The 26385-nt window shown below is 41.7% G+C and overlaps 1 protein-coding gene across 2 annotated transcripts in view; it reads right to left on the reverse strand.

Annotated features, from left to right (window-relative positions):
• Positions 1-18975, reverse strand: part of wdr45b (WD repeat domain 45B) — a 54761-nt gene extending 35786 nt beyond the window's left edge. For both annotated transcript variants that reach the window (XM_043714482.2, XM_043714481.2), the window contains exon 1: positions 18791-18975. In XM_043714482.2, coding sequence (XP_043570417.1) covers positions 18791-18857 — 67 coding nt within the window. In that variant the 5' untranslated portion in view covers positions 18858-18975. The remainder of the gene's footprint in view (positions 1-18790) is intronic.
• Positions 18976-26385: the final 7410 nt, after the last annotated feature.

Raw genomic sequence — 26385 nt, forward strand, 5'->3', positions numbered from 1 at the left:
TTCTCACATCGATAGAGGAAGGACTTGAACTCATACATGGGATTTTTCTCCTTCGGGTCCATCACTGAACCAACAGCTGCCTCCAGCATTAATTGGGATAAATTCTAGCAGCAATTATGTTTCTATTTCTTAAAATAGAAAAGATTAGAGACACCATAAAAGAGATGTTTAAGATGATCAAAGAAGTTGATTAGCCAGATTGAAAGAAACTCTTCCCTTTGGTAAATGTCAAGAGTCTCAAAACTGATCTTACTATGGACACAGAATCTGACATCCGCCACCACAGTATCTTGAGGGCTTTCATTTTTTCCTCTATCAAAGATTCAACCGGTTGTCTTCACCGCCACTTGGTTGAATTTGTTCTTGCATTAATTAACACTGCCTTCAATTCCACTCATTATCTTCAAATAAAAAAACCGTATTGCCATGTTAGCCCTTAAGGGTCACAAACTGTACATGTCTTTTTCTGGGACATGTGGAAAATTCTGTGTGATTGGTCCATTCAGGTTCCATTATGCACCTCTTTCTTACACATTCAGGCCTGAGTCAGTGCTTCTTCCACATGAAATAGTTATTTACCAGCACATCTTTCAATTTAGTTGCAATCTATTCATTGCTCAGTGTGCCGGTTCCCACACTGAAGAAACCAAACAGACTGATGGACAGCTTTGTGGGACATCTCCATTTAGTTTGTAAAGATAACAGAGTAACTTATTATGTTAATCCTCATCTCTTCTCTCAAACGGATTTCTGTCCTTTGCTTCTTACGCTGCTTCAAAAGATGATTAACACAGACTAGAGGAGTAGCACCTCAACTCTCCATTGGATATTTTACAGCCTCCTGGACAACAAATTCAAGAATTTCATTTTATCACCAATTCCATTCTTCTAGACACTATGCCTCCCCCAGACCTACTGGGTGTTTCCGGACTTATGCCATCACTGCACCCTCTTGTCCTGTGCAATCATCCTCTTTTTTTTAAAAACACCTTATGCAGAACTTATTTTCTGCCTTTTAATGGCTTCAGGCTGTTATGTAAACTGTTTAAGCTCTCACCTTTTGTTAGAACTGAAAAATTATGTTGAGCTCAAACATTAACAGTTTCTCTCTCCACACACCCTGTCTGACCAGAATATTTCTGATTGCCAGAATATACATTATTTTGACAGACAACAGTATTGAAGGTTATGGTGGGAACATGGTGGATGAGGACAGGAGTGGGGGTGCTGAATGACCTCCTTCTGGTCCTGTAAATTATTATTTAGAACACACCAAGCCATTTGGAAATGACTACAGGTGCTACAATTCAGGAAGGAGAAAGTGAGGTCTGCAGATGCTGGAGATCAGAGCTGGAAACGTGTTGCTGGAAAAGCGCAGCAGGTCAGGCAGCATCCAGGGAACAGGAGAATCGACGTTTCGGGCATAAGCCCTTCTTCAGGAATGAGGAATGACCTCTCCGCCCCCACCCCACTGACCTATCACCCTCACCTTGACCTCTTTTCACCTATCGCATTTCCAACGCCCCTCCCCCAAGTTCCTCCTCCCTACCTTTTATCTTAGCCTGCTGGACACACTTTCCTCATTCCTGAAGGGCTTATGCCCGAAACGTCGATTCTCCTGTTCCCTGGATGCTGCCTGACCTGCTGCGCTTTTCCAGCAACACATTTCCAGCTACAATTCAGGAAAACAAGTATAGCATAAGCATGCTTGGAACACTGATCCTCAAACCGCTAAAATTAATGGTGCTCAATAAGTGAGTCATTAGCCATCACTAACAACGTGTATTTACACAATACCTTCTAAAAAGCAAAATGTCTCAAGGTACTCCATGAAAATGTTCATCAAAATTAGTCAGACAAGACTAATTGGGAATCTAGATGTGACAACTCGCGTAAATGAAAGCAAAAGTTGCCATCGTTGAATATTAAAATTCAAATGCCCATTCATTTATTCAGGACATTCACGTATATTTCAAAAGTTTCCCCAGTTGATCAACACTTCAAATTAATTGAGCATCTTACTCTTTCAGCAACTCACTAGATTCTTTGGAGTGCTTCCTAAATCCACAACCTCCATCACCCAGAAAAAGAAAAGTGACAGATGTATAGGAACACCATCATCTTCAAGTTACTATCCAAAATCATAACGCTGTAAACTTAAAATCGATGTAAATGCCAATCCTTCATGGTGGGTCAACACCCTGGAGTTTCTACCTAACTACAATTGCAGGTGACAGCCCATAAACACAAAGCACAAAAGTGAAAACAAAAAATACTGCAGATGTTCCAAATCTGAAACAAACACAGAAGATGACAGGAGAAACTCAGCAGGTCTGGCAGCACCTGTGGAGACAGAAACAGAGTTAATGTTTCGATTCCGATAGGACATTTCTTCAGTTCGGTTTGCAACGCAAAGCACAAACAGACTTGCTGGTCTTGGCAGCAAGATCCAATCCTCAAGAACAGTTGCGTATTAGTAGAGTTAGATTAAGGCCTGCACTTAAAACAAGCTGCTCACTTGTTTGCTGCAATAAAATTAGTCAGTGCTGCACTTACGTTAACTCGAATGGACACTGGACCACCCTAAAAACGACTATGTAACACCCCATAAACATAAACTGATGAATATCATTTCAATGCAGATTTAAACAATGTCCTTCTTTGGTTATATCTGTAAGAGCTAAGAGGTAAGCAGTGCCAATGTATTTTTATTTATTTATGCCCACATTAGTTTCTCAAAAATTGCTATTCTTCACAACTCTCATGAGTAAGCATCTCTGTTATAACAGGAGTTAGCAGCCTGTTGCTTCAACTCACTGCAGGCTTCCATGTTCATAACAAGATGCCCATTAACAACTGTTTACTATCCTCTTGGATGCCAACCAGTGCTGCTGCATAGTGCTTACAGCCAAGTTTGCCAGTATAACTGGCTGCTAATTCAGTAGACTCAAAATTGCAAAGGAAACAGCAAGATCTTCTACAAGGTTAGAGCTTTAAATTTTGTGAATTACTCACTTACTGAAATTTGAAGGAAAAAAACGTAAATGTTGAAAGGGCTTGCCTGTGCCAAGTATCTCCATCACCTTCCTTGATGAGACAGCAAATTCCAAAAACAGTTATTACATTGTGCACAGTTCATTGCTTTCTCCAGATGGCATCTGTCACACTCAACTATTTCTTAATTATTTTGCTGACTAATTTATTTATACTAGGGATGTTAATTTAACTTTACAGCTGGCAATCACAGAATACTTCCTGTACTTACTAAGGCAGTTCAAGTAAACCTACAATTGAAACAAAAACTTAGAACCACCTCACACAAGATGGAACCATATCTATTTGTGCTCAGAATATGTCTGAGCTAATTTTAGAAATGTATAAAAGCATTTATGATGAGCAACAAACAATGCAATAGCTCAAGAGCATGTACTTTGTCACTGTGCAACTGGGAGAAGGAAGAAAGTTAAAGTGAGTGAAAGGTTTGTATGTTTTAAATAAAAACAGGAAATTGGTATATGCAGTATGTAGAGATTATTGCATTGACACCGCCATGTGCAATTAAGGCTCAATTGCTCAGCAGTTGTATAAGGGGGTGAGCTGGCTATGATGGATTGGGAAATGTTACTGAAAGAAACATCTGCAGATAGGCAATGGCAAACATTCAAGGACCAATTGTTTATTCCTGTCTGGCATAAGAGTGCAAAGAGAAAAATGGCCATACCACAGCTTATGAGGGAAGTTTGAGATAGTATTAGATGCTAAAAAGAGAGGCACACAAATTGGTAAGAAAGTAAAATATGCCTGAGCACTGGGAACAGTTCAAAAGTCAGCAAAGGAGGACCAGGGATTGATTAAGAAGGAGAATGGGGGAATTCATGATGGCGGCGACCCAGCAAGTCTGAGTCTGTAGTGTGCTCTGCCTAAGACTCAGGCAGAGTGGGGCACCCGGCTTCACCTCACCCTTTAAATCATTTAAGATAGTTTTTGCCCTGCATAGTCAGTCATTTTACATCAAACTTGGATAGTTTGGTGTTGTTTCTAAAAAGACTAAAGGGAAAAAATTCCCGCAGTTCGCAACAGGCAGGGAGCCCTCGCCCACCCTCTCCCACAGCAGCAGAGACGTCCGCGGCTGCCTCGGGGACTTACCTGCGGAGGCGAGCCTGCTCTCCGGGATCACCAAACTTCAAGAGAAGATCGACACCTTTATTGAGATGTCCCGGTCCAGGTGGGAGTCAATCTGCAAAAGCATGACCAAGAAATCGAAAAACTTCAACAGCACGGAGAGGCGGAGCAAAGGGCCGCGGCCTCAGAGACAGCTGCCGAGTCATCCGTGGGTCAGGTCCGGGCTCAAGCAGCAAATTCGGACCCTGGAGGAGCGCATCGACGACCTCGATATTCGGGGCCGTCGGAAAAATATTCGGTTGCTGGCCTTTCTCGAACGGGAAGAGGAAGGCCAACTTGCAGACATTTTGGAGCGATGGCTCTCACAATGATTAAAGTCGGAGTCAGGACCGGGCCAGGTGCGGGTGAAGTGGGCACACCGGGTTGCTATACGCAGGCGTGGATCAGACCAGCACCCCCTGCCCGGTTCTAATCCGACTCCAATGCTACAAAGAAAAACACCTGTGCCTGAAAACCTCTAGAGTCCTGGGGAAGGACCCCCAGGCCATGATGCACGAGGCTTCCAGAATAATGTTATTTCAGGACTTCTCGCCAGCTATGGTCCACAAGACGAGGGCATTTGATGAAGCAAAGAAGCGTCTGAGACCCCTAAATATCCAATACTCCACGCGCTATCCGGCAACACTGCGCTTCAGCCATGGAGGATCCGTCCACTCACTTTTAACTTTGATTTTGTACAATACTTGAATTTGTCTACTCCCACTTTATAACGACTGGACCGAGGGTAGGCCCCTAGCTAGGAGAGGTTATGGTGGAGTTATCGATAGATAGTTATGCCCCCTGGGAGCAAGGGGGAAAAGTCTTTCAAATATGTTTTGTGTTTTTTTAAAAAAAACTTGGGAATAGCTTTTAATTGTGTTGGTTTCAATGTTTTAAAGAATTTTTGTATTTGTGAATTTATTCTTCACGGGCTTTATTCAAGGTTTTCTGAGTGGGGTTCTTCCTCCCGGGGGGGGGGGGGGGTCTCGGGCTTGCCTGGACGATCACTGCTAGCCATTCGCTTAGGTGGTGCACTTGGAATGTCAAGGGGAGTAACTCACCAATCAAAAAGGAAAAAGATATCATTAAGTCTCAAAAAAAAAGGGTCAATGTAGTTCTCTTACAGGAGACACATCTACTTGTGAAGACCATAAGACATAGGAGTGGAAGTAAGGCCATTCAGCCCATCGAGTCCACTCCGCCATTCAATCATGACTGATGGGCATTTCAATTCCATTTACCCGCATTCTCTCCGTAGCCCTTAATTCCTTGTGACATCAAGAATATATCAATTTCTGCCTTGAAGACATTTAGCGTCCCAGCCTCCACTGCACTCTTCGGCTATGAATTCCACAGGCCCACCACTCTCTGGCTGAAGAAATGTCTCCACATTTCTGTTCTGAATTTATCCCCTCTAATTCTAAGGCTGTGTCCACGGGTCCTAGTCTCCTCGCCTAACGGAAACAATTTCCTAGTGTCCACCCTCTCCAAGCCATGTATTATCTTGTAAGTTTCTATTAGATTCTCCCCTTAAATCTTCTAAACTCCAATGAACACAATCCCAGGATCCTCACATGTTAGACCTACCATTCCAGGGATCATCCGTGTGAATCTCCACTGGACACGCTCCAGTGCCAGAATGTCTTTCCTGAGGTGTGGGGACCAAAACTGGGCACAGTACTCCAAATGGGACCTAACCAGAGCTTTATAAAGTCTCAGTAGCACAACAGTGCTTTTATATTCCAACCCTCTGGAGATAAATGACAAGTGAAAGAACACTTAAAGCTACAACAGGGCGATTTCTGATCATGCCACAGTATATATGGAAGTCAAGACAAGGGATGATGGGATAGGCCCCCGACATTGGCATGTGGATCCCTTCTTATTGAAGGATAGCAAATTTATGAAGTACTTTTTGCAGGAATTCAAAACCTTCCGGGAAATTAATTCAGGTATGGCCTGTAACCCGTCGATGTGGGAGACCACTAAGGCATATGCGCGAGGTTTGGTCATCTCATATTCTGCGACCCGGAAAAGACAAAAGGAAGAGCAACAGAGCCTGCTCAAGGCTAGCTTGAAGGCAGCTGAGACAGCATATCTTAACAGGCCTTCCATTACTAAGCTACAAAGGATCACAGCCCTTAGGGCAGCCTTGAATACCGCACTTACCCAAACAGCAAAGAGGGAAATGTTATTCACAAAGCAGAGATTACATGAATATGGCAACAAGCCTGGCAGATATCTAGCATACCTTACTAGAAAGAAAAAGGCTCCTCAAGCCATTACATCCATTAGAGAAAGTGCTGGTACCCTGACTAATGATCATAAAGAGATCAATACAGCCTTTAGAAGTTCTATTTTGAACTGTATAAATTGCAGGACTGTGAGGATAGAACTGAGAAGATGCAATCCTTCTTTAAAAATTTGGCCCTTCAAGGCTTAACCTCTGAGCAGGTACCTATCTGGAATGCCCCCTGATAACCCAGGAAGTACAGGACACTGTTAGGCAGCTTCAGAGTGGCAAAGCACCTGGACCAGACAGAGTCTAGCCTGAGTTCTATAAAGAATTTATAGGGTAACTGGCCAGGCCACACAAATATGTATAAATTATTCGCATAGTCAGGGCTGCCTCCCACCTTCATTGAGAAAAGCAAACATCTCATTCTTAAAAAGGGAAAGGCCCCAGAAGATTGCTCATCATATAGACCCATATCGTTATTAAATGCGGATTTCAAAATACTTTCTAAAAATGTTAGCATTAAGATTGGAGAGGGTCTTTCCATACATCATAAAAGAGGACCAGACGGGGTTTATAAAGGGCCGCAGGTCAACTAATAATATTAGAAGGGTCTTAAATATGATACAAATCTGTCAACAGGGAACAATACCGGGTTTAGCTGTCTCCTTGGACGCAGAAAAGGCATTTGATCAGGTAGAATGGCCACATCTTTTTTTTATACACTGGAAGGGTTTAATGCCGAAGAGGTATTTACTAAATGGGTTTCAGTATTACATAATGATCCCAAAGCAGCGGTGATCGCCAATGGCTTACGTTACGATAGCTTTAGTGTTGGCAGGGGCTGTCGTTAGGGATGTCCTCTTTCACATTATTATTCACGCTAGTGATTGAACCACTGACGGAAGCTATATAAACTGACCCCTACATAACAGCTCCAAGGGTTGGATCGGGCAAACATAAAAAAACACTATATACGGATGATGTCCTCCTCCTCTTAAGTGATCCTTTGATATCCGTGCCCCACCTAATCAAAGTGATCAATTTATTTGGTATGTTCGCAAGCTATAAAATCAATTTTGTGAAATCTGAGGCCATGCCATTGGGAGGTCTTGCCATTGTATCCAATTTACCAGATAGATCTTGCTTCCCATTTTGGTGGTCACAAAGGTTTTCTGTACCTAGGTATTTTTATCACCCCAGTATTTGGTCAGCTGTATAAAGCTAATTTCGTGCACTTAGTAGAGAAAATAAGACAGGACCTTCAACACTGGGGAGACCTCCCAATATCCTGGTCAGGCAGAGTAGCCCGAGTCAAGATGAATATTCTACCTCATCTTATATCCTATCAGAATGCTCCCCGATGCTGCCGAGACAGGCGTTACGAGAGCTTTACGGCTGGCTCAGCTCCTTTCTTTGGAATCATAAACAGCCCCTTATCAAACGAGAAAAGCTGCAGCTCCCACAAGCAAGGGAGGACTGGACTTTCCAGATTTTAGGAAGTATCAATTGAGCTCCTTATTATCTTATGTAGCTGATTGGGTCTCGCGACCCACAATCAATCTGGTTAGATATCGAGACCTCCCAATCAAATGCCCCCTCAATCTTTTATTTATGGACAAGATGAGAGCTATTATGGACTACTGTAAAAACCATATTGTATTAAATACAATTAAAGCTTGGAGGATAATGCGACAAGATGAAGGTAACCTGTAAAAAAACTTCCCCTTATACTCCTATAGTGGGAGTACTGGGATTCCAGCCAGGGCTGACAGATGCAACATTTAAAACTTGGAAGTCCAGAGGTATCTCCTGCATGGGAGACCTATTTGGTGGGGACTTTATGATGTCCTTTGAACAGTTAAACCAGAAGTTTGGACTGCCTAACTGGGACCTTTTTCGGTATTTCCAAATACGAGATTATATATAAAAGACCACACTGATAATTAATCCCTACAAATCTGATAGGGAAAGGAGTGTGCTATGGCTGATGGGCCATGGAATATATCCCCCTTGACTTCCTCACAAATATGGTGCACCAAAAACATGGCAGCCCTTTTTGAACTACATCGAAACATATCTCAAGCATACTGTCCAGGGCTTTTGTCTATTGGTTCTGGTTAGTTCAGGGACCCCCGGGAGGAGGAATCCTGTATAAACACAGGTTTTATTATGGCTTGATGTAAATCTATTTTGAGCATGTATCTAGTTATTTAATTATTTCATTGTTTATTGCTAGCAATGTATGATATTCTATTATGTTTTGGTTGTTTGTTGGATAGATTAGTAGTTAGTTGGGTTTTTCTCTCTCTTTTTTTGTTTTTTTTATAATAATTTTATATTGATGTTTATACTTGTTTGTACAACTTTTGTAATTTTGTAAAAAAATCTTAAAAATGTTCTTTTTTCAATAAAGAAAGAAGTGAGAGGGTAAGTTTATGAGGAACTGAAGAAATACTGTAAAAATGTCGATAGGTATGTGGAGAGTCAGAGAGGTACAACATGGAAACAAACCCTTCGGTCCAACTCGTCCATGCCGACCAGATATCCCAACCTAATCTTGTCCCATTTGCCACCACTTGGCACATATCCCTCTAAACATTTTCTACTCATGTACCCATCCAGATGCCCTTTAAATGTTGCAATTGTCCCAGCCTCCAACAATTCTTCTGGCAGCTCATTCCACATATGCACCCCTCAGCCTCTGACACTCTGGGGAAAACAGCCCCAGCCTATTCAACATCATACTAAAAGCTCAAATCCTCCAATCCTGGCAACATCCTTGTCAATCTTTTCTGAACCCTTTCAAGTCTCACATCATTTCTTCAATAGGAAGGAGACCAGAATTGCATGCAATATTCCAACAGTGGCCTAACCAATGTCTGTACAGCCGCAACATGAACTCCCAACTCCTGTACTCAATACTCTGACCAATAAAGGAAAGCATACCAAATGCCTTCTTCACTATCCTATCTATCTGCGACTCCACTTTCAAGGAGCTATGAACCTGCATTCCAAGATCTCTTTGTTCAGCAACACTCTCGAGGACCTTAACATTAAGTGCCCAAGTCCTGGTAAGATTTGCTTTCCGAAAATGCAGCACCTCACATTTATCTGAATTAAACTCCATCTGCCATTCCTCAGCCCATTGACCCATCTGATCAAGATCCCGTGGTAATCGGAGGTAACCTTCTTCACTGTCCACTACACCTCCAGTTTTGGTGTCATCTGCAAACTTACTAACTATACCTATGTTCATATCCAAATCATTTATAGAAATGACGAAAAGTACTGGACCCAGCACTGATCCTTGTGGCACTCCACTGGTCACAGGCCTCCAGTCTGAAAAACAACCCTCCACCACTACCCTCTGTCTTCTACCTTGGAGCCAGTTCTGTATCCAAATGGCTAGTTCTCCTTGTATTCCACGAGATCTAACCTTGCTAATTAGTCTCCCATGGGGAACCTTATCGAACGCCTTACTGAAGTCCATATAGATCACATCTACTGCTCTGGCCTCATCAATCCTCTTTGTTCCTTCTTCAAAAAACTCAATCAAGTTTGTGAGACATGATTTCCCTTGCACAAAGCCATGCTGACAATCCCTACTCAGTCCTTGCCTTTCCAAGTGTAAATCCTATCCTTCAGGATTCCTTCAACAACTTGCCCATCACTGACATCAGGCTCACCAGTTGATAGTTCCCTGGCTTTTCCTTACCACCTTTCTTAAAGAGTGGCATCACATAGCCAACCTCCAGTCTTCCGGCACCTCACTCGTGACTATCGATGATACAAATATCTCAGCAGGGGACCCAGCAATCACTTCCCTAGCTTCCCAGAGTTCTCGGGTACACCTGATCAGGTCCTGTGGATTTATCTACGTTTATGCGTTAAGACATTCAGCACTTCCTCCTCTATAACATGGACATTTTTCAAGACGTCACCATCTATTTCCCCCACATTCTATATCTTCCATGTCCTCCTCCACAGTAAACTCTGATGCAAAATACTGGTTTAGTATTTCCCCCATCTCCTGCGGCTTCACACAAATGCCACCTTATTGGGATTGTATTATAGGTGCCTTATTCTCTCCCTACTTAACCTCTGATCCTTAATGGAATCTCCTTAACCCTATTTGCCAAACTATTTCATGTCCCCTTTTTGCCCTCCTGATTTCCCTCTTAAGTATACTCCTACTGCTTTATACTCCAAGCATTCATTCAATCTCTCCCGTCTATACCTAACATATGCTTTCTTCTTTTTCTTGACCAATACTTCAATTTCTCTAGCCATCCAGCATCCCCTACACTTATCAGCCTTTTCTTTCACCCGAACAGGAATATACTGTGTCTGCACTCTCGTTATCTTATTTCTGAAGGCTTCCCATTACCTGCAAACATCTGCCCCCAATCAGCTTTTGAAAGTTCTTGCCTAATACCATCAAAATTAACCTTCCTCCAATTTAGCACTTCAACTTTTAGATCTGGTCTATCCTTTTCCATCACTAATTTTAAAACTAATATAATTAATGGTCGCTGGCCCCAAAGTGCTCCCCCACTGACACCTCAGTCACCTGCCTTGCCTTATTTCCCAACGGTAGGTCAAGTTTTGCACACTCCCTCATCGGTACATCCACATACTGACTCAAAAGTTTCTTGTACATGCTTAACAAACTCCTCTCCATCCAAATCCTTAACACTATGGCAGTCCCAGTCTATGTTTGGAAAGTTAAAATCCCCTAGCATAACCACCCTATTATTCTTACAGATAACAGATCTCCTTCCAAATTGGTTTCTCAATTTCATGCTGACTATTAGGGGGTCTATAATACAATCCCAATAAGGTGATCATCGCTTTCTCATTGAGTAAAAAGATTGGTGAAAAATCATTAGGTCAGTTAGTCAAAAATGGGAGAACTTATAATGGGGAACAAAGAAATGGCTAATGAACTAAATTCATACTTTGCCCTGTCTTCACAAAGGAAGACACGGGTAACGTACCAGAAATAATGTACAACACATGGTATATAGAGAGAGGGAGGAACAGAAGCAAATCCGTATTAGTAAAGAAATAAGTGTTGAAGAAATTGAAGGCTGAATAATCCCCAGGCCCTGATAATCTACATAACAGAGAGTACTTAAGGAAGGCGGCAGAGAAACAGTGGATGCATTGGTGGTCATCTTCCATGATCCTTTAGACACTGGAACAGTTCTTACAGACTGAAGGGTAGCTAACGTAACCTCACTATTTAAAAAAGGGAGGTCATAGAGATGTGCAGCATAGAAACAGACCCTTCGGTCCAACCCATCCATGCCGACCAGATACCCCAACCCAATCCTTTGTGGGCGGCACGGTGGCACAGTGGTTAGCACTGCTGCCTCACAGCGCCACAGAGCCGGGTTCACCTCCTGCCTCAGGCAACTGTCTGTGTGGAGTTTGCACATTCTCCCCGTGGCTGCGTGGGTTTCCTCCGGGTGCTCCGGTTTCCTTCCACAATCCAAAAGTGTGCAGGTTAGGTGAATTGGCCATGCTAAATTGCCCGTAGTGTTAGGTGAAGGGGTAAACGTAGGAGTATGGGTCTGGGTGGTATACGCTTCGGCGGGTCGGTGTGGACTTGTTGGGCCGAAGGGCCTGTTTCCATACTAAGTAATCTAATCTAATCTAGTCCCACCTGCCAACACCCAGCCCATATCCCTCCAAACCCTTCCTATTCATATACCCATCCAAATGCCTCTTAAAATGTTGCATTCTTCCAGCCTCCACCACATCCTCTGGCAGCTCATTCCATACACTTACCAACCTCTGCGTGAAAAAGTTGCCCCTTAGGTCTCTTTTATATCTTTCCCCTCTCACCCTAAACCTATGCCCTCTAGTTCTGGAATCCCTGACCCCAGGGAAAAGACTCTCTCTATTTATCCAATCCATGCCCCTCATAATTTTGTAAACCTCGATAAGGTCACCCCTCAGCCTCCGATGCTTCAGGGAAAACAGCCCCAGCCTGTTCAGCCTCTCCCCGTAGCTCAGATCCTCCGACCCTGGCAACATCCTTGTAAATCTTGAAGAGGAAGTACAGCCCAGTGAATCAGATGTCAGTAATCATAAAGATGCTAGAGTCCATTTTAAGGATTTTATAGCAGACCACTTAGGGGGAACAAAATGGTAGAATCAACACAGTTAACATGGATTTAAAAGGAGGGAAATTATTCTTGACAAATCTATTGGAATTCTTCAAATATTTAACTAGTAGAGCTGATGAGGGAGCCAGTGGATGTGGTTTATTTGTCAAAAGCCTTCAGAAGGTCCAAAGTCCCACACAACAGATTAATGTGTAAAACTAAAGCACATGAGATTGAGTGTAGCATACTGAGATGGATAGAAAATTAGTTAGCAGAAAGAAAATAGTGGGAATAAGTGGGTCTTTTTCTGACTAGTAGGCATTGATGAGTGGGGTACCACAATGATCAGTGCTAGAACCCCAGCTATTCATAATATATGTTAAATAATTTAGATGAGGGAACTAAATGTAATATCGCCAATTTGCAGATGTAGGGTGACTTGCGAGGAGGATGCAAAGATATTGCAGTGATTTGGACTGTGAGTGAGTGCGCAAATGCATGGCAGATACAGTATAGTATCGATAAATGGGAGATTATCTATTTTGTGATAAAAAAATAGGAATGCAAATTATTATTTGAATTAAATCTAAATTGAGAGAATAGTACATTCAACAAGACTGGTGTTTTGTACATCAGTTGCTGAAAGTAAGCATGCAAATGCACCAGGAAATAAAGACAACAAGTCAAGTTTTAAATATAATGGGGTGTTCTTCCACCATTCATTCAGACAACAACTGCCAGTTTCCCCATCATACTGAATGATGGGACATGGGTAAAAAGTGTGCGCCTTGGAAAGATTTTAATTTGTCATGTTTGATATAGTTTCATAGATATCTTACAATTGTTCCATAAGGGTTTCAGATTTCCACAACCCAGGCTGTAAAGCATATTTCTTGATTTCATTGCTGAATGCGTCAGCTCTGGTTTTAACAATTTGATTTCCACGTTCAAGATTTCAAAACCAGAGGAAATATTTTTCATGTATTCATGTTTAACCATTTCAAATACCTCAAAATCATTGAACTAACTGGATTTATAAAGCAGCAGTAAAGTTGCAAAAGGTTAGGGCTTTCCACAAGAGCTTTAAAATCTATTCCATAATGATCCACATAAGAAATCAGAACAGATAGCTAAACACAGTCAAAAGTAGATTTTAAGCAGAGACCATAAGGAGGAAGGTTGAGAGAAGAAATTTCAGAGTATCTGGTCCAAGCAGGCAACGGTATCGTTTCCTACTAGGCATTGGTGTAAAATCAGGAAGACACAAAAGCAAAAATAATAGAATTAAAGAGTTGACAGAGATTTGGGAATGTTGTAGGGCTGGAGCAAAGTCCAGGGATCGGGAACTGCAAGGCACCCAAAACAAAGATGAGAATGTTACAAATCAAACTGTTGTCAGAACAGGAGGAAATGTGGGTCAACATACAAATGGTTGATGGATGAACAGCACTTGGCGTGAGTGAGATTACAGGCAGAGTTTTGGATAAGCTCAGGTTTACAGAAGTTGCAAGGTGAGAAGCTGGCCAGGGCAGCACTGGAATGATCACTAAGAGAATACAAGCCAAGTTTATGTAACCTGGCCTCAGACTTGATCCACAAAAGGTCTTATTAATTTAAACCTTATACATCTATCATCAATTTCCTCTGCATTATCCTCCAACTATTTGTCGTTCTTGCAAGATCAATCCAATCATAGTCCAAATTAGCCCTACAATGAATTGAAATGAAATAACATTGATGTTTTGCAAGATACTAAAACAAACCATGTCAGTTTTAACCCAATATTGAGATAAGCAGGCAAGCAGCATAGGAGGACAAAAACAAAATCATAAATTTTATGAGTCGATAGTCTGGAAGGTTGTTGGCGTGGAATTTGCTGGAATAGTTATTATGTGATTAACACCTTAAATTATAGCGATTGCCCAATGCTCCCATGGCAAATTCACACAAGATCTGGAGGAAAGACAAGTCAAAATAGATCACAGTGACCATAATAGAGAATTAAGCTTGACACAGTAATGAACCAGTGCATCTTTCATTCTTCCGTTGACACTAATATCTGATAATTCTGAAAAACCATGCATGCTGTAGAAAATTCACAAATAGAGTTATGTACTATATTTTAAAATATAAACATACCCATTCCTTAAAAAACTCAAACAACATAGACAATGCAGAGTTTTCTTTTGACATTTGCATTATTGTAATTACTAATAATTTTTGCAGAAGTCACTGGCCAAGTGTACCTGGCATTTTCCAGACATTGAAAATTCTTGCAATTCACTTAATACTCAAGTTACCAATCTGCCACCTCTGACAAATTAGCACAAGCAACCAGTATAGGGGAAGAAACCTCTCCAGAGGCTGAATACTGTTGCTTACTAGAAAAGCAGTTCAAAAGATTCTATTTGATGGGTGTCCTTCTGTCTTTCCACACTCTCATTCCTTTTACAGTGCTAGTTACGTGATTAGAATTTTAATTTCCTCAAACTTTGGTTTCCTTGGGATGTACCCTGTTAAGGTTACTAAGATGGTGCTCATTTTCAAAAACAAAATGGAATTTGTCAAGTTTTGTAGTAGATTACACGCATCAATACACCTGAAGAGTGTCTTGGCTTTGGGACAATTGTTGTAAGTTTTAGATCGATTTATTTCCTTTGAGTATTCAATGGTTACATGCAATTAAATTCAATCTACATTCCCACCTCTCCTTCTTGCTTCTTATCATCCATGTTCAGTTTAAAGCCCATTTCAAGAGTGTGATTTGGTCTTAAAAACTAAAACATTCAATGCTAATTTATTGTACAAATGTGCAAAAAGTGAATTAAACATTTGAAAATGTAAATGACCAACTTTCTGCACTGAAACAAGAACATTTGAAGTCAAATGGTGCAGATGAAATCATTTCAGGAATTTAAGCAGATAACGGAATGATGGAATTAATCTGAGATCTTTTTACAAATGGACAATAACATAAGCTTTCCCTTAGTTTGGTGCTGCAATTCCACAGACAACTGTGGAAAGTAATGCGCCAATCAGCAAACATTTCGTATTTATTTAAATACAGACGGAGAAGGGAGGCTTTAATTAGACTGCTACTAGACGCCATGGATCATCACTGCCATCTAAGCAGAGAAGACAGAGACAGAATAAGAGCAGAACCAGAAATCACGAAGTATAATTCCCAGACTCAATATCAGGTAACTTTTTTTTTTTAAAATGTGTTAAGGCAAACCCATTGGATGGCCCAACTCATACAGGTCTAGCACAACTTTTGCATAAATCGGATTCTCAGAATCTTTATGTTTAAATAATTGCACATATCAAGGATACATTACTACCATGGACCAAGACTTTCATAAATTCAAAGATATTTCCTATCACCAATGGAAGTAAATAATGGTTAGATTAATTATCAAACGGGAAAAAGTAGCTTGTTTTATATTGGTACTGGATTCAAGTTTGGAGCAAAATAAAAACAGTAGTCTGTGACTACTGTAATTTAAAACAATAGATGTCAACTACCCATGGAGAGACACTCTCTGCAACGACAGGAGTCACTTTTTGCACTGGCAATGAAATCAACAATACTAAGAACATAGGCGTGCCTAGAAATACACGAGTAAAGATACAGATTATTAGAAGAAAAATGTGAATCAATTATCATAGTCCAAACATTATCAGAATGATATTGCTGAAGTATTAATTGTTGCTGCAACATTTGATATTTTTGAACTGCTGTTATTTAGAAACAAACCCATAGGCAATTTGTTTGATGCACAAATCACTTAATATGTGACATCCGGAATAGGAACCCACGAAGACTGTATTTCCTATTTGCGTTACTGCTGAAGCCTAGCAAAATCATGTACAGCAGTCTGAACAATAAAATATTTAAGCAATTGACGCCAGCATCCCAAAAGGAAATAATCACCTCTTTACCAAACAATTATGAAAAAAAGGTGAAGCCGTTTAAAAAAAAACTAGATCAGGTAGTCAAGCTTTTCAAATGTTGGTTAAGAGAGCATTAATAAATGCAAGCAAAATCCAAATGCCATTTTGAAGATAAATTAAAATTTCACCAACGTTCATCATATCAAGAAAACTCTTGTTAGTGTAATAAAGAATGATCAATTTGAATTTATGCAATCCTATTTCCTTTCAAAGGTGTGAATAGGACATGGATATTTGCAATTAGAAGGTGAACCTAAGCAGTCCTTAGAAAGAGTTGAACAGTCTGAATAGTAAATCTGCATCCCAACCAAAAGGCAATCAGAAAAAGACTCAGTAACAGTGGCATTTATTAGGGTCTTTGACAACCTCAGGATGCCCCAAAGCTCTGGAGTCAATGAAGTACTTTCAGAGAAGTCACCTTTCCACATAAAAGGGACTTGCATCCATGTAGCATCTTTAATATGAAAAACACCCCAAGTGCTTCACAGAGATCAGGTCTTTAAAAAGTGGCACTCAAAGGAGATATTCAGAAGGGTGAGTTCAAGATTGATCAAGTGGAAGACTGAGCAGCCTTATTAAAAATACTTATTATGGTGATAAATCAGTTTTCACAGTATTAAATAAAACTCAACCGAAATCAAAGAATGTTTGTTAAAATAGACAGATTAAAAAGTAGCAAAAGTAGCTACATAATGTTTAATTGCATTGGCTCACAGAAAAGTTATGACACAGCTCTGGTGAACCTTGAGCCCAGACTTCCAGGCTCAAAAAAGTAGGGACACTATCACTTTGTCACGAGCAATCTGCCAGATGGATTTTTTTTTTTAAAAAATCAACTTGTGCACTACATCACAAGAGTTCTCAGAGTCTAGATATTTTCAATTCAACCCACTCATATATGCTATTTGATACCTCTGGAGCAGGTAGGACTTAACCCAGCCCTCCTGGGTCAAACAGAGGGACACTACCACAGTGTTATAAGCACCCACCACCACCAAATTTCTAGCATCTATCTTTGTGATTATTAGGCAGAATTTATGACTGGCTAGTCCCACATGGGAAGCATTGTTAAAGGCACAAGAGTAGAAGTGCAAATTAAAGTAGCTCACAGTTATTAGACAAAGATTACATTTGTGTTTTTGGCAGTTCATATGCATGAATATTCCAAGTAATCCCTAGCTAGTGTAGCAAATACTGTGTTACTACCTTAGTGTAAACAAACACCTACAATTATTTTTCCAATTCCAAAGAAAATATTTATTTATAGTACTAATATTATAAACCTCTATTCTAGAATCCAAGCTATTACACACCAGCAGGGAAGAATCAAAACAGATTTAACAGGAATTTGAGGTCTTTACAGATCACTTATTTGCAATGAAACTCAACTTTAGTTGCTGCAATTTTGGAATATCTCCCTAGAATACCATTTTTTTAAAAAAAACCAGCATTGTCAGTTATTAATTTAGAGCATAAACATCATTTGCAACATTTCTTTTTGTGTCAGCCTTCTCAGGATGCCCCCCATCTAAGGTAACAGGAACCAGCAGATCATCAGGAGGCTGTACTGTCTGACAAGCACAAACAGTTTACACAGGAACATAAACCTCACATTCATGGGAAGCGGAGATGATAACACCCAGAAAGCCTGCACCCTGTGCTGGGGCAGATGTTAAAACCCACTTATACCCACTCCTGTCAGGAGACCTGTTATGCTGTGCCACCTCCACACACCCACCATGGCCTGTCTGCAAATGTTCTGTGCCCAGCAGCCAACTATGCCTAGGTCAACCCCTCTTTCTGACACCTTTCAGTTACAGAAGGAATTGCTATAGTTTTTCAAAACTGAGCAAAACACTGACAGATTGTCTGTTGGATGCCACCCCCTTTTCCCCCTAAAAGAGTACTTTGGTCTTGCGCCCAGCCGCAAACCCCTCTTCATTTGCCTTTTGATCTGTCTATTTTAAAACCAAAGTCCCTTAAGGGACGGATTGGAACAACCCGCCGTACCGAGAGAGATCACTAATCTCATTTAAAAACACGTGGAGCTTGTTTATTTCCCAGCGTCAACATGGATTACATTTTAACTGCCCACCCTGGAAGTCGAAAACAAAAGGCCGCAGTCAGACCTCGATGCTCGGAGTCCAGGGCAAAGTGCGGGAGGGCAGGGGAGGCCGGGTCAACCGCTCCCTCTCCCTCCACCACCCACTCCCCCCAACCCCATTACCCCAGCCCCGGGGCCTGAGATTCAGAGCGGCGGCCGTCCCGGGCTCCCAGTCAACATCCGCCGCCGCCGTGGCTCCGAGTCCGGGTGGCTACTCACCATGGTCCTGGTTGAAGCCGGCGTACAGCAGGCCGTTCCCGTGCGGGTTGGCCGGCAGCAAGTCCATCGCCAGCCCCCACTGCCTCAGCCACTCTCTCCGGGCCGGGCCGAGCCGAGCCGTCCAACCGCTCACTCACTTCCGGCGCCAGCTACTCATCCAGCACCGCAAGTCGAACGCCGAGCCGCCAGTACATTCCAAAGGATCGCCGCTGCAATCGCTCTCTTTAAAGGCAGCGCCTGCAAGTGACAATGAGGAGCGTCCCTCCTGTGGGCTTCAAAGATGTCACTTCACTGGAGATACTGCATTCTCAAAACATTCTTTCAAAAGCCCTCAATGGATTTTCTGGCTGTTAACGCTTTTTTGCTGAAATCTCACTCCTTTCTATAATGTTCCTGCAAATTATAAAAAAAAGTTTAATGATTAATTAAAGATGAATGATAACTGAACAATATTGTTAAAAATCACACAACGGTCCGAAAGCTAGTGTGCTTCCAATTAAACCTGTTGGATTATAACCTGGTGTTGTGTGATTTTTAACTTTGTACACCCCGGTCCAACACCGGCATCTCCAAATCATGAACAATATTGCATATACAAAATAAAAATACAGTGCTGGAGAAACTCAGCAGATCTGGCAGTATCTGTGGACAAAGAAACAGAATTAATGTTTTGAGTAGGTAAAAACAAGGACTGCAGATGCTGGAAACCAGATTCTAGATTAGAATGATGCTGGAAAAGCACAGCAGTTCAGGCAGCATCCAAGGAGCAGGAAAATCGACGTTTCGGGCAAAAGCCCTTCAACAGGAATAGAGGCAGGGTGCCTGCAGAGTGGAGAGAAAAATAGGAGGGGGGTGGGGGTGTGGAGAAAGTAGCAGAGAGTACAATAGGTGAATGAGGGTGGGGACGGAGGTGATAGGTCAGACAGGAGGAATGGGGGAAGGTAGCAAAGAGTACAATGGGTGAATGGGGTGGGGATGAAGGTGATAGGTCAGAGGGGAAGGTGGAGCAGATAGGTGGGAAGGAAGATAGGCAGGTAGGACAGGTCATGAGGGTGGTGCTGAGCTGGAAGGTTGGGGCTGGGGTGAGGTGGGGGAAGGGGAAATGAGGAAACTGGTGAAATCCACATTGATGCCATGGGGTTGAAGTGTTCCAAGATGGAAGATGAGGCGTTCTTCCTCCAGGCGTCGGGTGGTGAGGGAGTGGAGTGGAGGAGGCCCAGGACCTGCATGTCCTCGGCAGAGTGGGAGGGGGAGTTGAAATGTTGAGCCACAAGGCAGTGGGGTTGATGGATGCGGGTGTCCCAGAGATGTTCCCTAAAGCGCTCTGCTAGGAGGCGTCCAGTCTCCCCAATGTAGTGGAGACTACATTGGGAGCAACGGATACAATAAATGATATTGGTGGATGTGCAGGTAAAATTTTGATGGATATGGAAGGCTCCTTTGTGGCCTTGGATGGAAGCGAGGGAGGAGGAGTGGGCTCAGGTTTTGCAATTCCTGCGGTGGCAGGGGAGGGTGTGTTATTGAGGGGCCTGGACCTGATCAGGTAGTCACGGAGGAAACAGTCTTTGTGGAAAGCGGAAATGGTTGGGGAGGGAAATATACCCCTAGTGGTGGGGTCCATTTGGAGGTGACGGAAATGTCTTCGGATGATGTGGTTTATACGAAGGTTGGTAGGGTGGAAGGTCAGCACCGTGGGGGGTCTGTCCTTGTTATGATTGGAGGGGTGGGGTTTGAGGGTGGAGGGGCAGGATGTGGATGAGATGCGTTGGAGGGCATCTTTAACCACGTGGGAAGGGAAATTGCGGTCTCTAAAGAAGGAGGCCATCTAATGTGTTCTGTGGTGGAACTGGTCCTCCTGGGAGCAGATATGGCAGAGGCGGAGGAATTGGGAATACAGGATGGCTTTTTTGCAGGAGGTAGGGTGGGAAGAGTTGTAATCCAGGTAGCTGTGGGAGTCGTTGGGTTGAGTGTAGAGTCTCCTTCAGAACTGAAGAAGAGTTTGGAATGCAGGTTCATAGTTCTTTGAAAGTAGAGTTGCAGGTAGCTAGGTTAGTGAAGAAGGCATTTGGTATGCTTTCCTTTATTGGTCAGTGCATTGAGTATAGGAGTTGGGAGGTCATGTTGCAGCTGACATTGGTTAGGCTACTTTTGAGGGGCATAGATAGGATAAATAAACAAGGTCTTTTCCCTGGTGTGGGGGAGTCCAGAACTAGAGGGTATAAGTTTAGGGTGAGAGAGGGAAGATATAAAAGGGACCTAAGGTGCAATGTTTTCACACAGAGGGTGGTGCGTGTATGGAATGAGCTGTCAGAGGAAGTGGTGGAGGATGCTACAATTCCAACATTTAAAAGGCATCTGGATGGGTATATGAATAGGAAGGATTTAGAGGGATATAGGCCAAGTGCTGGCAAATGGGACTAGATTAGGTGAGGATATCTGGTCAACACGGGCTAGGTGGACCAAAGGGTCTGTTTCTGTGCTGTACATTTGTATGACTCAATGACTCTAAGAATCATGTTGGATTTGCAAGGTTTAATTTTGTTCGTTTCCCTGCAGATGCTGCTAGACCTGCTGAGTTTCTCCAGCACCATCTTCTTATTATTATTTGTTGGGACAACTCACTTTAAAGATGTAGCAAACTTCATTAATTATTACAATGAAGACAATGATTCAAGATACAATTACATTGTCGAACATAGACGATTCATCATTGGCACACTTCCAGCTATTAGTTGAGATATTTTTGAAACAACCTGTTCAGAGATGTTGTTGCATAACTCTGGAGCAGGTGAGAACTGAACACAGATCTCCTAGCTCAGAAGTAGGGGCACTACCACAAGAGCCTCCAGCTACACATTAATGGACACATGCAAAAAATCCATTTAGATGGTGTGACTGCATTTAGTGAATCTTAAATTGCTGATGATAGCAAAGGCCATGTCTTGAATGGGACAGCCAATTTAATGGCAGGTGCAATAGAGAAATCTCAGAGTAAATGTACAAAATATTTGCAAATGGTAGCATAGGTTGAAAGGCATCCAGGTTCCTTGACTTTATAAATAGATGTAGTAAACATAAAAGGGCAAGAGTAAGCAAATTACTGAAATATTCTGGGTGCTACACTTTAATAAAAAAAAGTCAAGACTTGAAGAAAAAATTACTAGATGGTACCAGGGTGAGGAACTTCAGTTACGTGGACAGATTTGAGTCAGAAGCTAGGTTGCTATCCTTAGACAGTCAACAATAGTGAAGTTGATGGATAATGAGACTTGTCACACAAGTAGCACACAGCAGAGTTTTAGACAAGTTGGAATATTTCTCAGGGCAGTGCAAAAAGTCCATACATTGAGCAGTCTGAGAGTTTAAAATTAAAATTTACAAAATTCTGGACATAAGCTTTAGCAGAAGTGGGAATGATATAACAGCAGAAGTGATATTACAGAGAAGGAGAAAAGGAATTGTCATACAAGATGTGAGATAGTTTTTTTAAACTGAATTCTGAAATGAACATGATATAAATGTTGTTTACTGTTTGGTCTTGGCCAGACTACTGAAGCAGGCAGCCCTAGACCATAACTTTGCAATTTGTTTCAGTCAGTCTGCAGTGAAAATTACCTGGAGTAAGATAGCTAGGTTGACTACTAAATTTTAGAACAGACAAAAATTTATTCACAAAATTACACAATGAAACACAATTAACAGAATAACAAACCCATACAGAACATAGTCTATCCAAACTAGACTTAAAGATGTTGTTCCAAATATACACATCAGTCCCAATTAGCACTCTCCCTTTTAAAAGCAGTAAAATGGAACACATACTTGCAGGTTAAAGTTGAAGGGCAGAAAAGAGAGAGAGAGAGTTTTCATACAGCTCCCTGTTGAATTTCTCAATAGTTCAGGACTGAACTAAAACCTGCCCAGCTCAACTCTGCTAGAGAGCTGACCATTCCCCTTTCATTATACAGGTCACTTCTAAAACATGACCACTTTGGCCTGAAGTCTCATCTGTTTGCATATAAACAAAAGGCCTCCCAAAATCCTTTTCTTCTCTGTACCAAACCAGATTGATTGAAGTCTAACCCGGTTTATTACCCCTCTGAAAATAGTCAAGGACAGAGTATCCTTGAGTCAAGGAACAGCTTTTAGAAGAAAAAGGGACCAGCTTTGTGACAGCTCCCCTCATAAAAAAGCCCCATCAATTCAAAAGGTGGCTTCATTTTTAACTCTTCAAAACCCAGTTAGTAGTCTAAACACACATATACACTATACTAACTATAAACATGCAAATTCAGGCCAAGGTACACCCACCACCGAATGCCACCGTATCTCATTCTAGTCTCAATAACATATTGGCAATCACATTTTCATGACCAGCCACATGTATAATTGTCAAATTGAATGGCTACAACAACAAGCTCCATCTAAACAGTCTGACATTTTTGTCCTTAAATTTTTCTATCAATGTCAATAGGTTGTGATCAGTGTATATGTTTGTCTCAGACGCGTTGCTGGCAATATAAACACTAAAATGTTGTAATGCCAACACCTAGCTCAAAATCTCTTTCACCACCATTGAATATTTCTGTTGATGAATGTTCAACTTCCTGGAAAAATATCCGATGGGTCTTTCTATTCCCTCATCATCCTCCTGTAGGAGCACCGCACCAACACCCACATCACTGACATCGATAGTCACCTTGAATGGCTTTGTGTAATCCAGTGTGGCTAATACTGGGGCAGTGTTTAAGCTGTCAAATGCCTTTTGACAGTCTGCTGTCCACTGAAACTTCTTACTCTTTTTTAACAATTCGGTGAGTGGAGCAGCCACACTGCTAAAATTCGGCACAAACTTTCGGTAAAATCCCACTCAACCTCAGGAACCGTAGTACTGTTTTTTTTGTTGACAGTGTGGGAAATCCCCCAATTACTTTCAGTTTTGCATCTCACGGGGCCTTTTGTCTGTGTACAATAACATGGCCCAGGAAGGGGACTTGGGCTTTGGCAAATTCACTTTTAGCTAGGTTTACCACCAAGCCTGCCTTCCAAAGTCGATCGAACACGTCCTTTAAATGCTGTAAATGTTCACTCCATGAATGTCTAAAAACTACCAGGTCATCAATATACACAACACAGTTGGGTAATCTGGCAACAACCTTATTAGTCAGTCTCTGAAATGTGACTGGAGCGTTTTTCACACCAATTGGAATGACTATGAACTGATTTAGTCCATTTGGCATTACGAAAGCCAAAATTGCCTTGCTCTCTATGACAGAGGTACTTGCCAGTAGCCTCTGAGCAAGTCCAGCCGAGAAATGTAAGTTGCTTGTCCCACTTTTTTCGACACAGTCCTCCAACCATGGAATTGGATATGCATCAGTCTTTGTAACGGCACTGACTTTGCGATGGTCCACACATAGAAACTGGGTGCCATCTGGCTTTGGAACCATGACTATGGGGGAGCTCCAGTCACTGTAACTCACTTCAATTATGCCATTTTGGAGCATGTGCTCTATCTCCTTCGGAACCTCTGCCAACTTTAGAAGATTATGTCTATAAGGATGTTGCTTAATCGGAACAGCATCTCCTGTATCGACATCATGCACAATTAGGTTAGCACTTACCAGTTTATTTCCGCATATCTCCCCAGGTGACTCTTTCAGGTCATTTTGATTTTCTTGTGGAAAGTAACTCGATAATTTATGCCAATTTTTGACAACTTCGTCATTGTCCAATTTAATTTGAGGAATGTTCAATTCAGAATCCTCTGAACTTGGTTCTTCCTTCTGTGCTGTAATCATTAACATCTCCTTCTCTTGCTTTCCTTCCCTGTCAAAATACCTTTTGAGCATATTCACATGACACACTCTGTGAGATTTCTTCCTGTCTGGAGTCCTTGCCAAGTAGGTCACCTCACTCAATTTCTTCTTAATTTCATATAGCCCACTAAATCTTGCTTTTAAAGGCTCAACTGTTACTGGAAGTAACAGAGCTGAAAATGTGTTGCTGGAAAAGCGCAGCAGGTCAGGCAGCATCCAGGGAACAGGAGAATCGACGTTTCGGGCATAAGCCCTTCTTCAGGATTCCTGAAGAAGGGCTTATGCCCGAAACGTCGATTCTCCTGTTCCCTGGATGCTGCCTGACCTGCTGCGCTTTTCCAGCAACACATTTTCAGCTCTGATCTCCAGCATCTGCAGACCTTACTTTCTCCACTGGAAGTAACACCAATACCTTAACCCCAATTGCAAAATTGTGAACTTGTGATTTCTAATCCACTTCCTCTTTCATTGTATGCTGTGATACATTTTTTATAGGTATCTTATTGAAAGAAAGAAGAGATTTTTTAAACATTTTTTACAAAATTACAAAGTAATACAAACAAATATAAACACTAATATACAATTAAATATATATAAAAGAAATAAATAATAACCAAAACACAACAAAAGAAAAATAAAGAGAGAAAAAAAACTCAGCTAACTACTAATCTATCCCACAAACAACCAAAGCATAAAATAAGATATCTTACATTACTAGTAAGAAATAACATAATAATTAAATAATTAAGTATGTACTCAAAATGGATTAACATCAAGTCATAATAAAACCCAAATATAAAAAATATTTATATGGGATTCCTCCCCTAGGGGGCCCCCGGACCAGCCAGAACCACTACCACAGCTATACAAAAGCCCTGGACAATATCTGTGTCTATATAGTTCAGAAAGGGCTGCCATATTTTATAGAATAATTCAGTTTTTGGTGTACCATATTTGTGAAGAAGTCAAGGGGGATACATTCCATGATTAATCTATTCCAATTCAAAAGTCCTGGAGGGCCCTCAGCTACCCAATTAACTAAGATATCTTTCCTTGCACAAAAAGAGAGAATGGAGAATAATTTCCTCCCATTCACATCCAGGGAGGGCAGATTTGGAAAAGCCCAGGAGAAGAGACACAGGGTCCAATCCAATCTCCGTTCCCAAGATTTCTGTCAGAGCATTCGCTACTCTGTCCCAGTATTTGCGGATCTTGTGACATGTCCATAAACAGTGTGTGAGAGCGCCCACTTCTATTTTACATTTAGGACACGCTGGGGATGTTCCTGCCCTAAATTTTGCAAGTCGTTCCGGTGCTATATGAGCCCCGTGGAGTATCTTTAATTGAATAGCTTGAGTTCTATTACAAATAGAGATCTTTCTGGCATTTTCCCAAATGTCCATTTCTGAAGGGATTTCTAACCCCAATTCCTGGTTCCATATTTTAAACAATCGTTCCATGTCTTTCGTTAAGTAATGAGTGACAAAGAGTACTGACCGAGGGTGGACCCATTGGCCATAGCACTCTTCTCTCCCTATCAGATTTGTAGTGACTGTCTAATAACGTGGTCTTCTTCTGTATATAATCTCGTATTTGGAAATACCGATAAAGGTCTCCATTAGGCAGTCCAAACTTCTGATGCAACTGCTCAAAAGGCATCATAACCTCCCCATTGAACAGGTCCCCTAAGCAAGAGACACCTCTGGACTCCATCTGTCTGCCCTGGCTGAAAACCCCATGCTCCCACTATAGGAGTATAAGGAGAGGTTTTTTTGT

Source organism: Chiloscyllium plagiosum, unplaced genomic scaffold (genome assembly GCF_037043375.1).
Source record: "Chiloscyllium plagiosum isolate Xiang-an unplaced genomic scaffold, Cpla_swu_hap1 HiC_scaffold_25, whole genome shotgun sequence".
NCBI lineage: Eukaryota > Metazoa > Chordata > Chondrichthyes > Orectolobiformes > Hemiscylliidae > Chiloscyllium > Chiloscyllium plagiosum.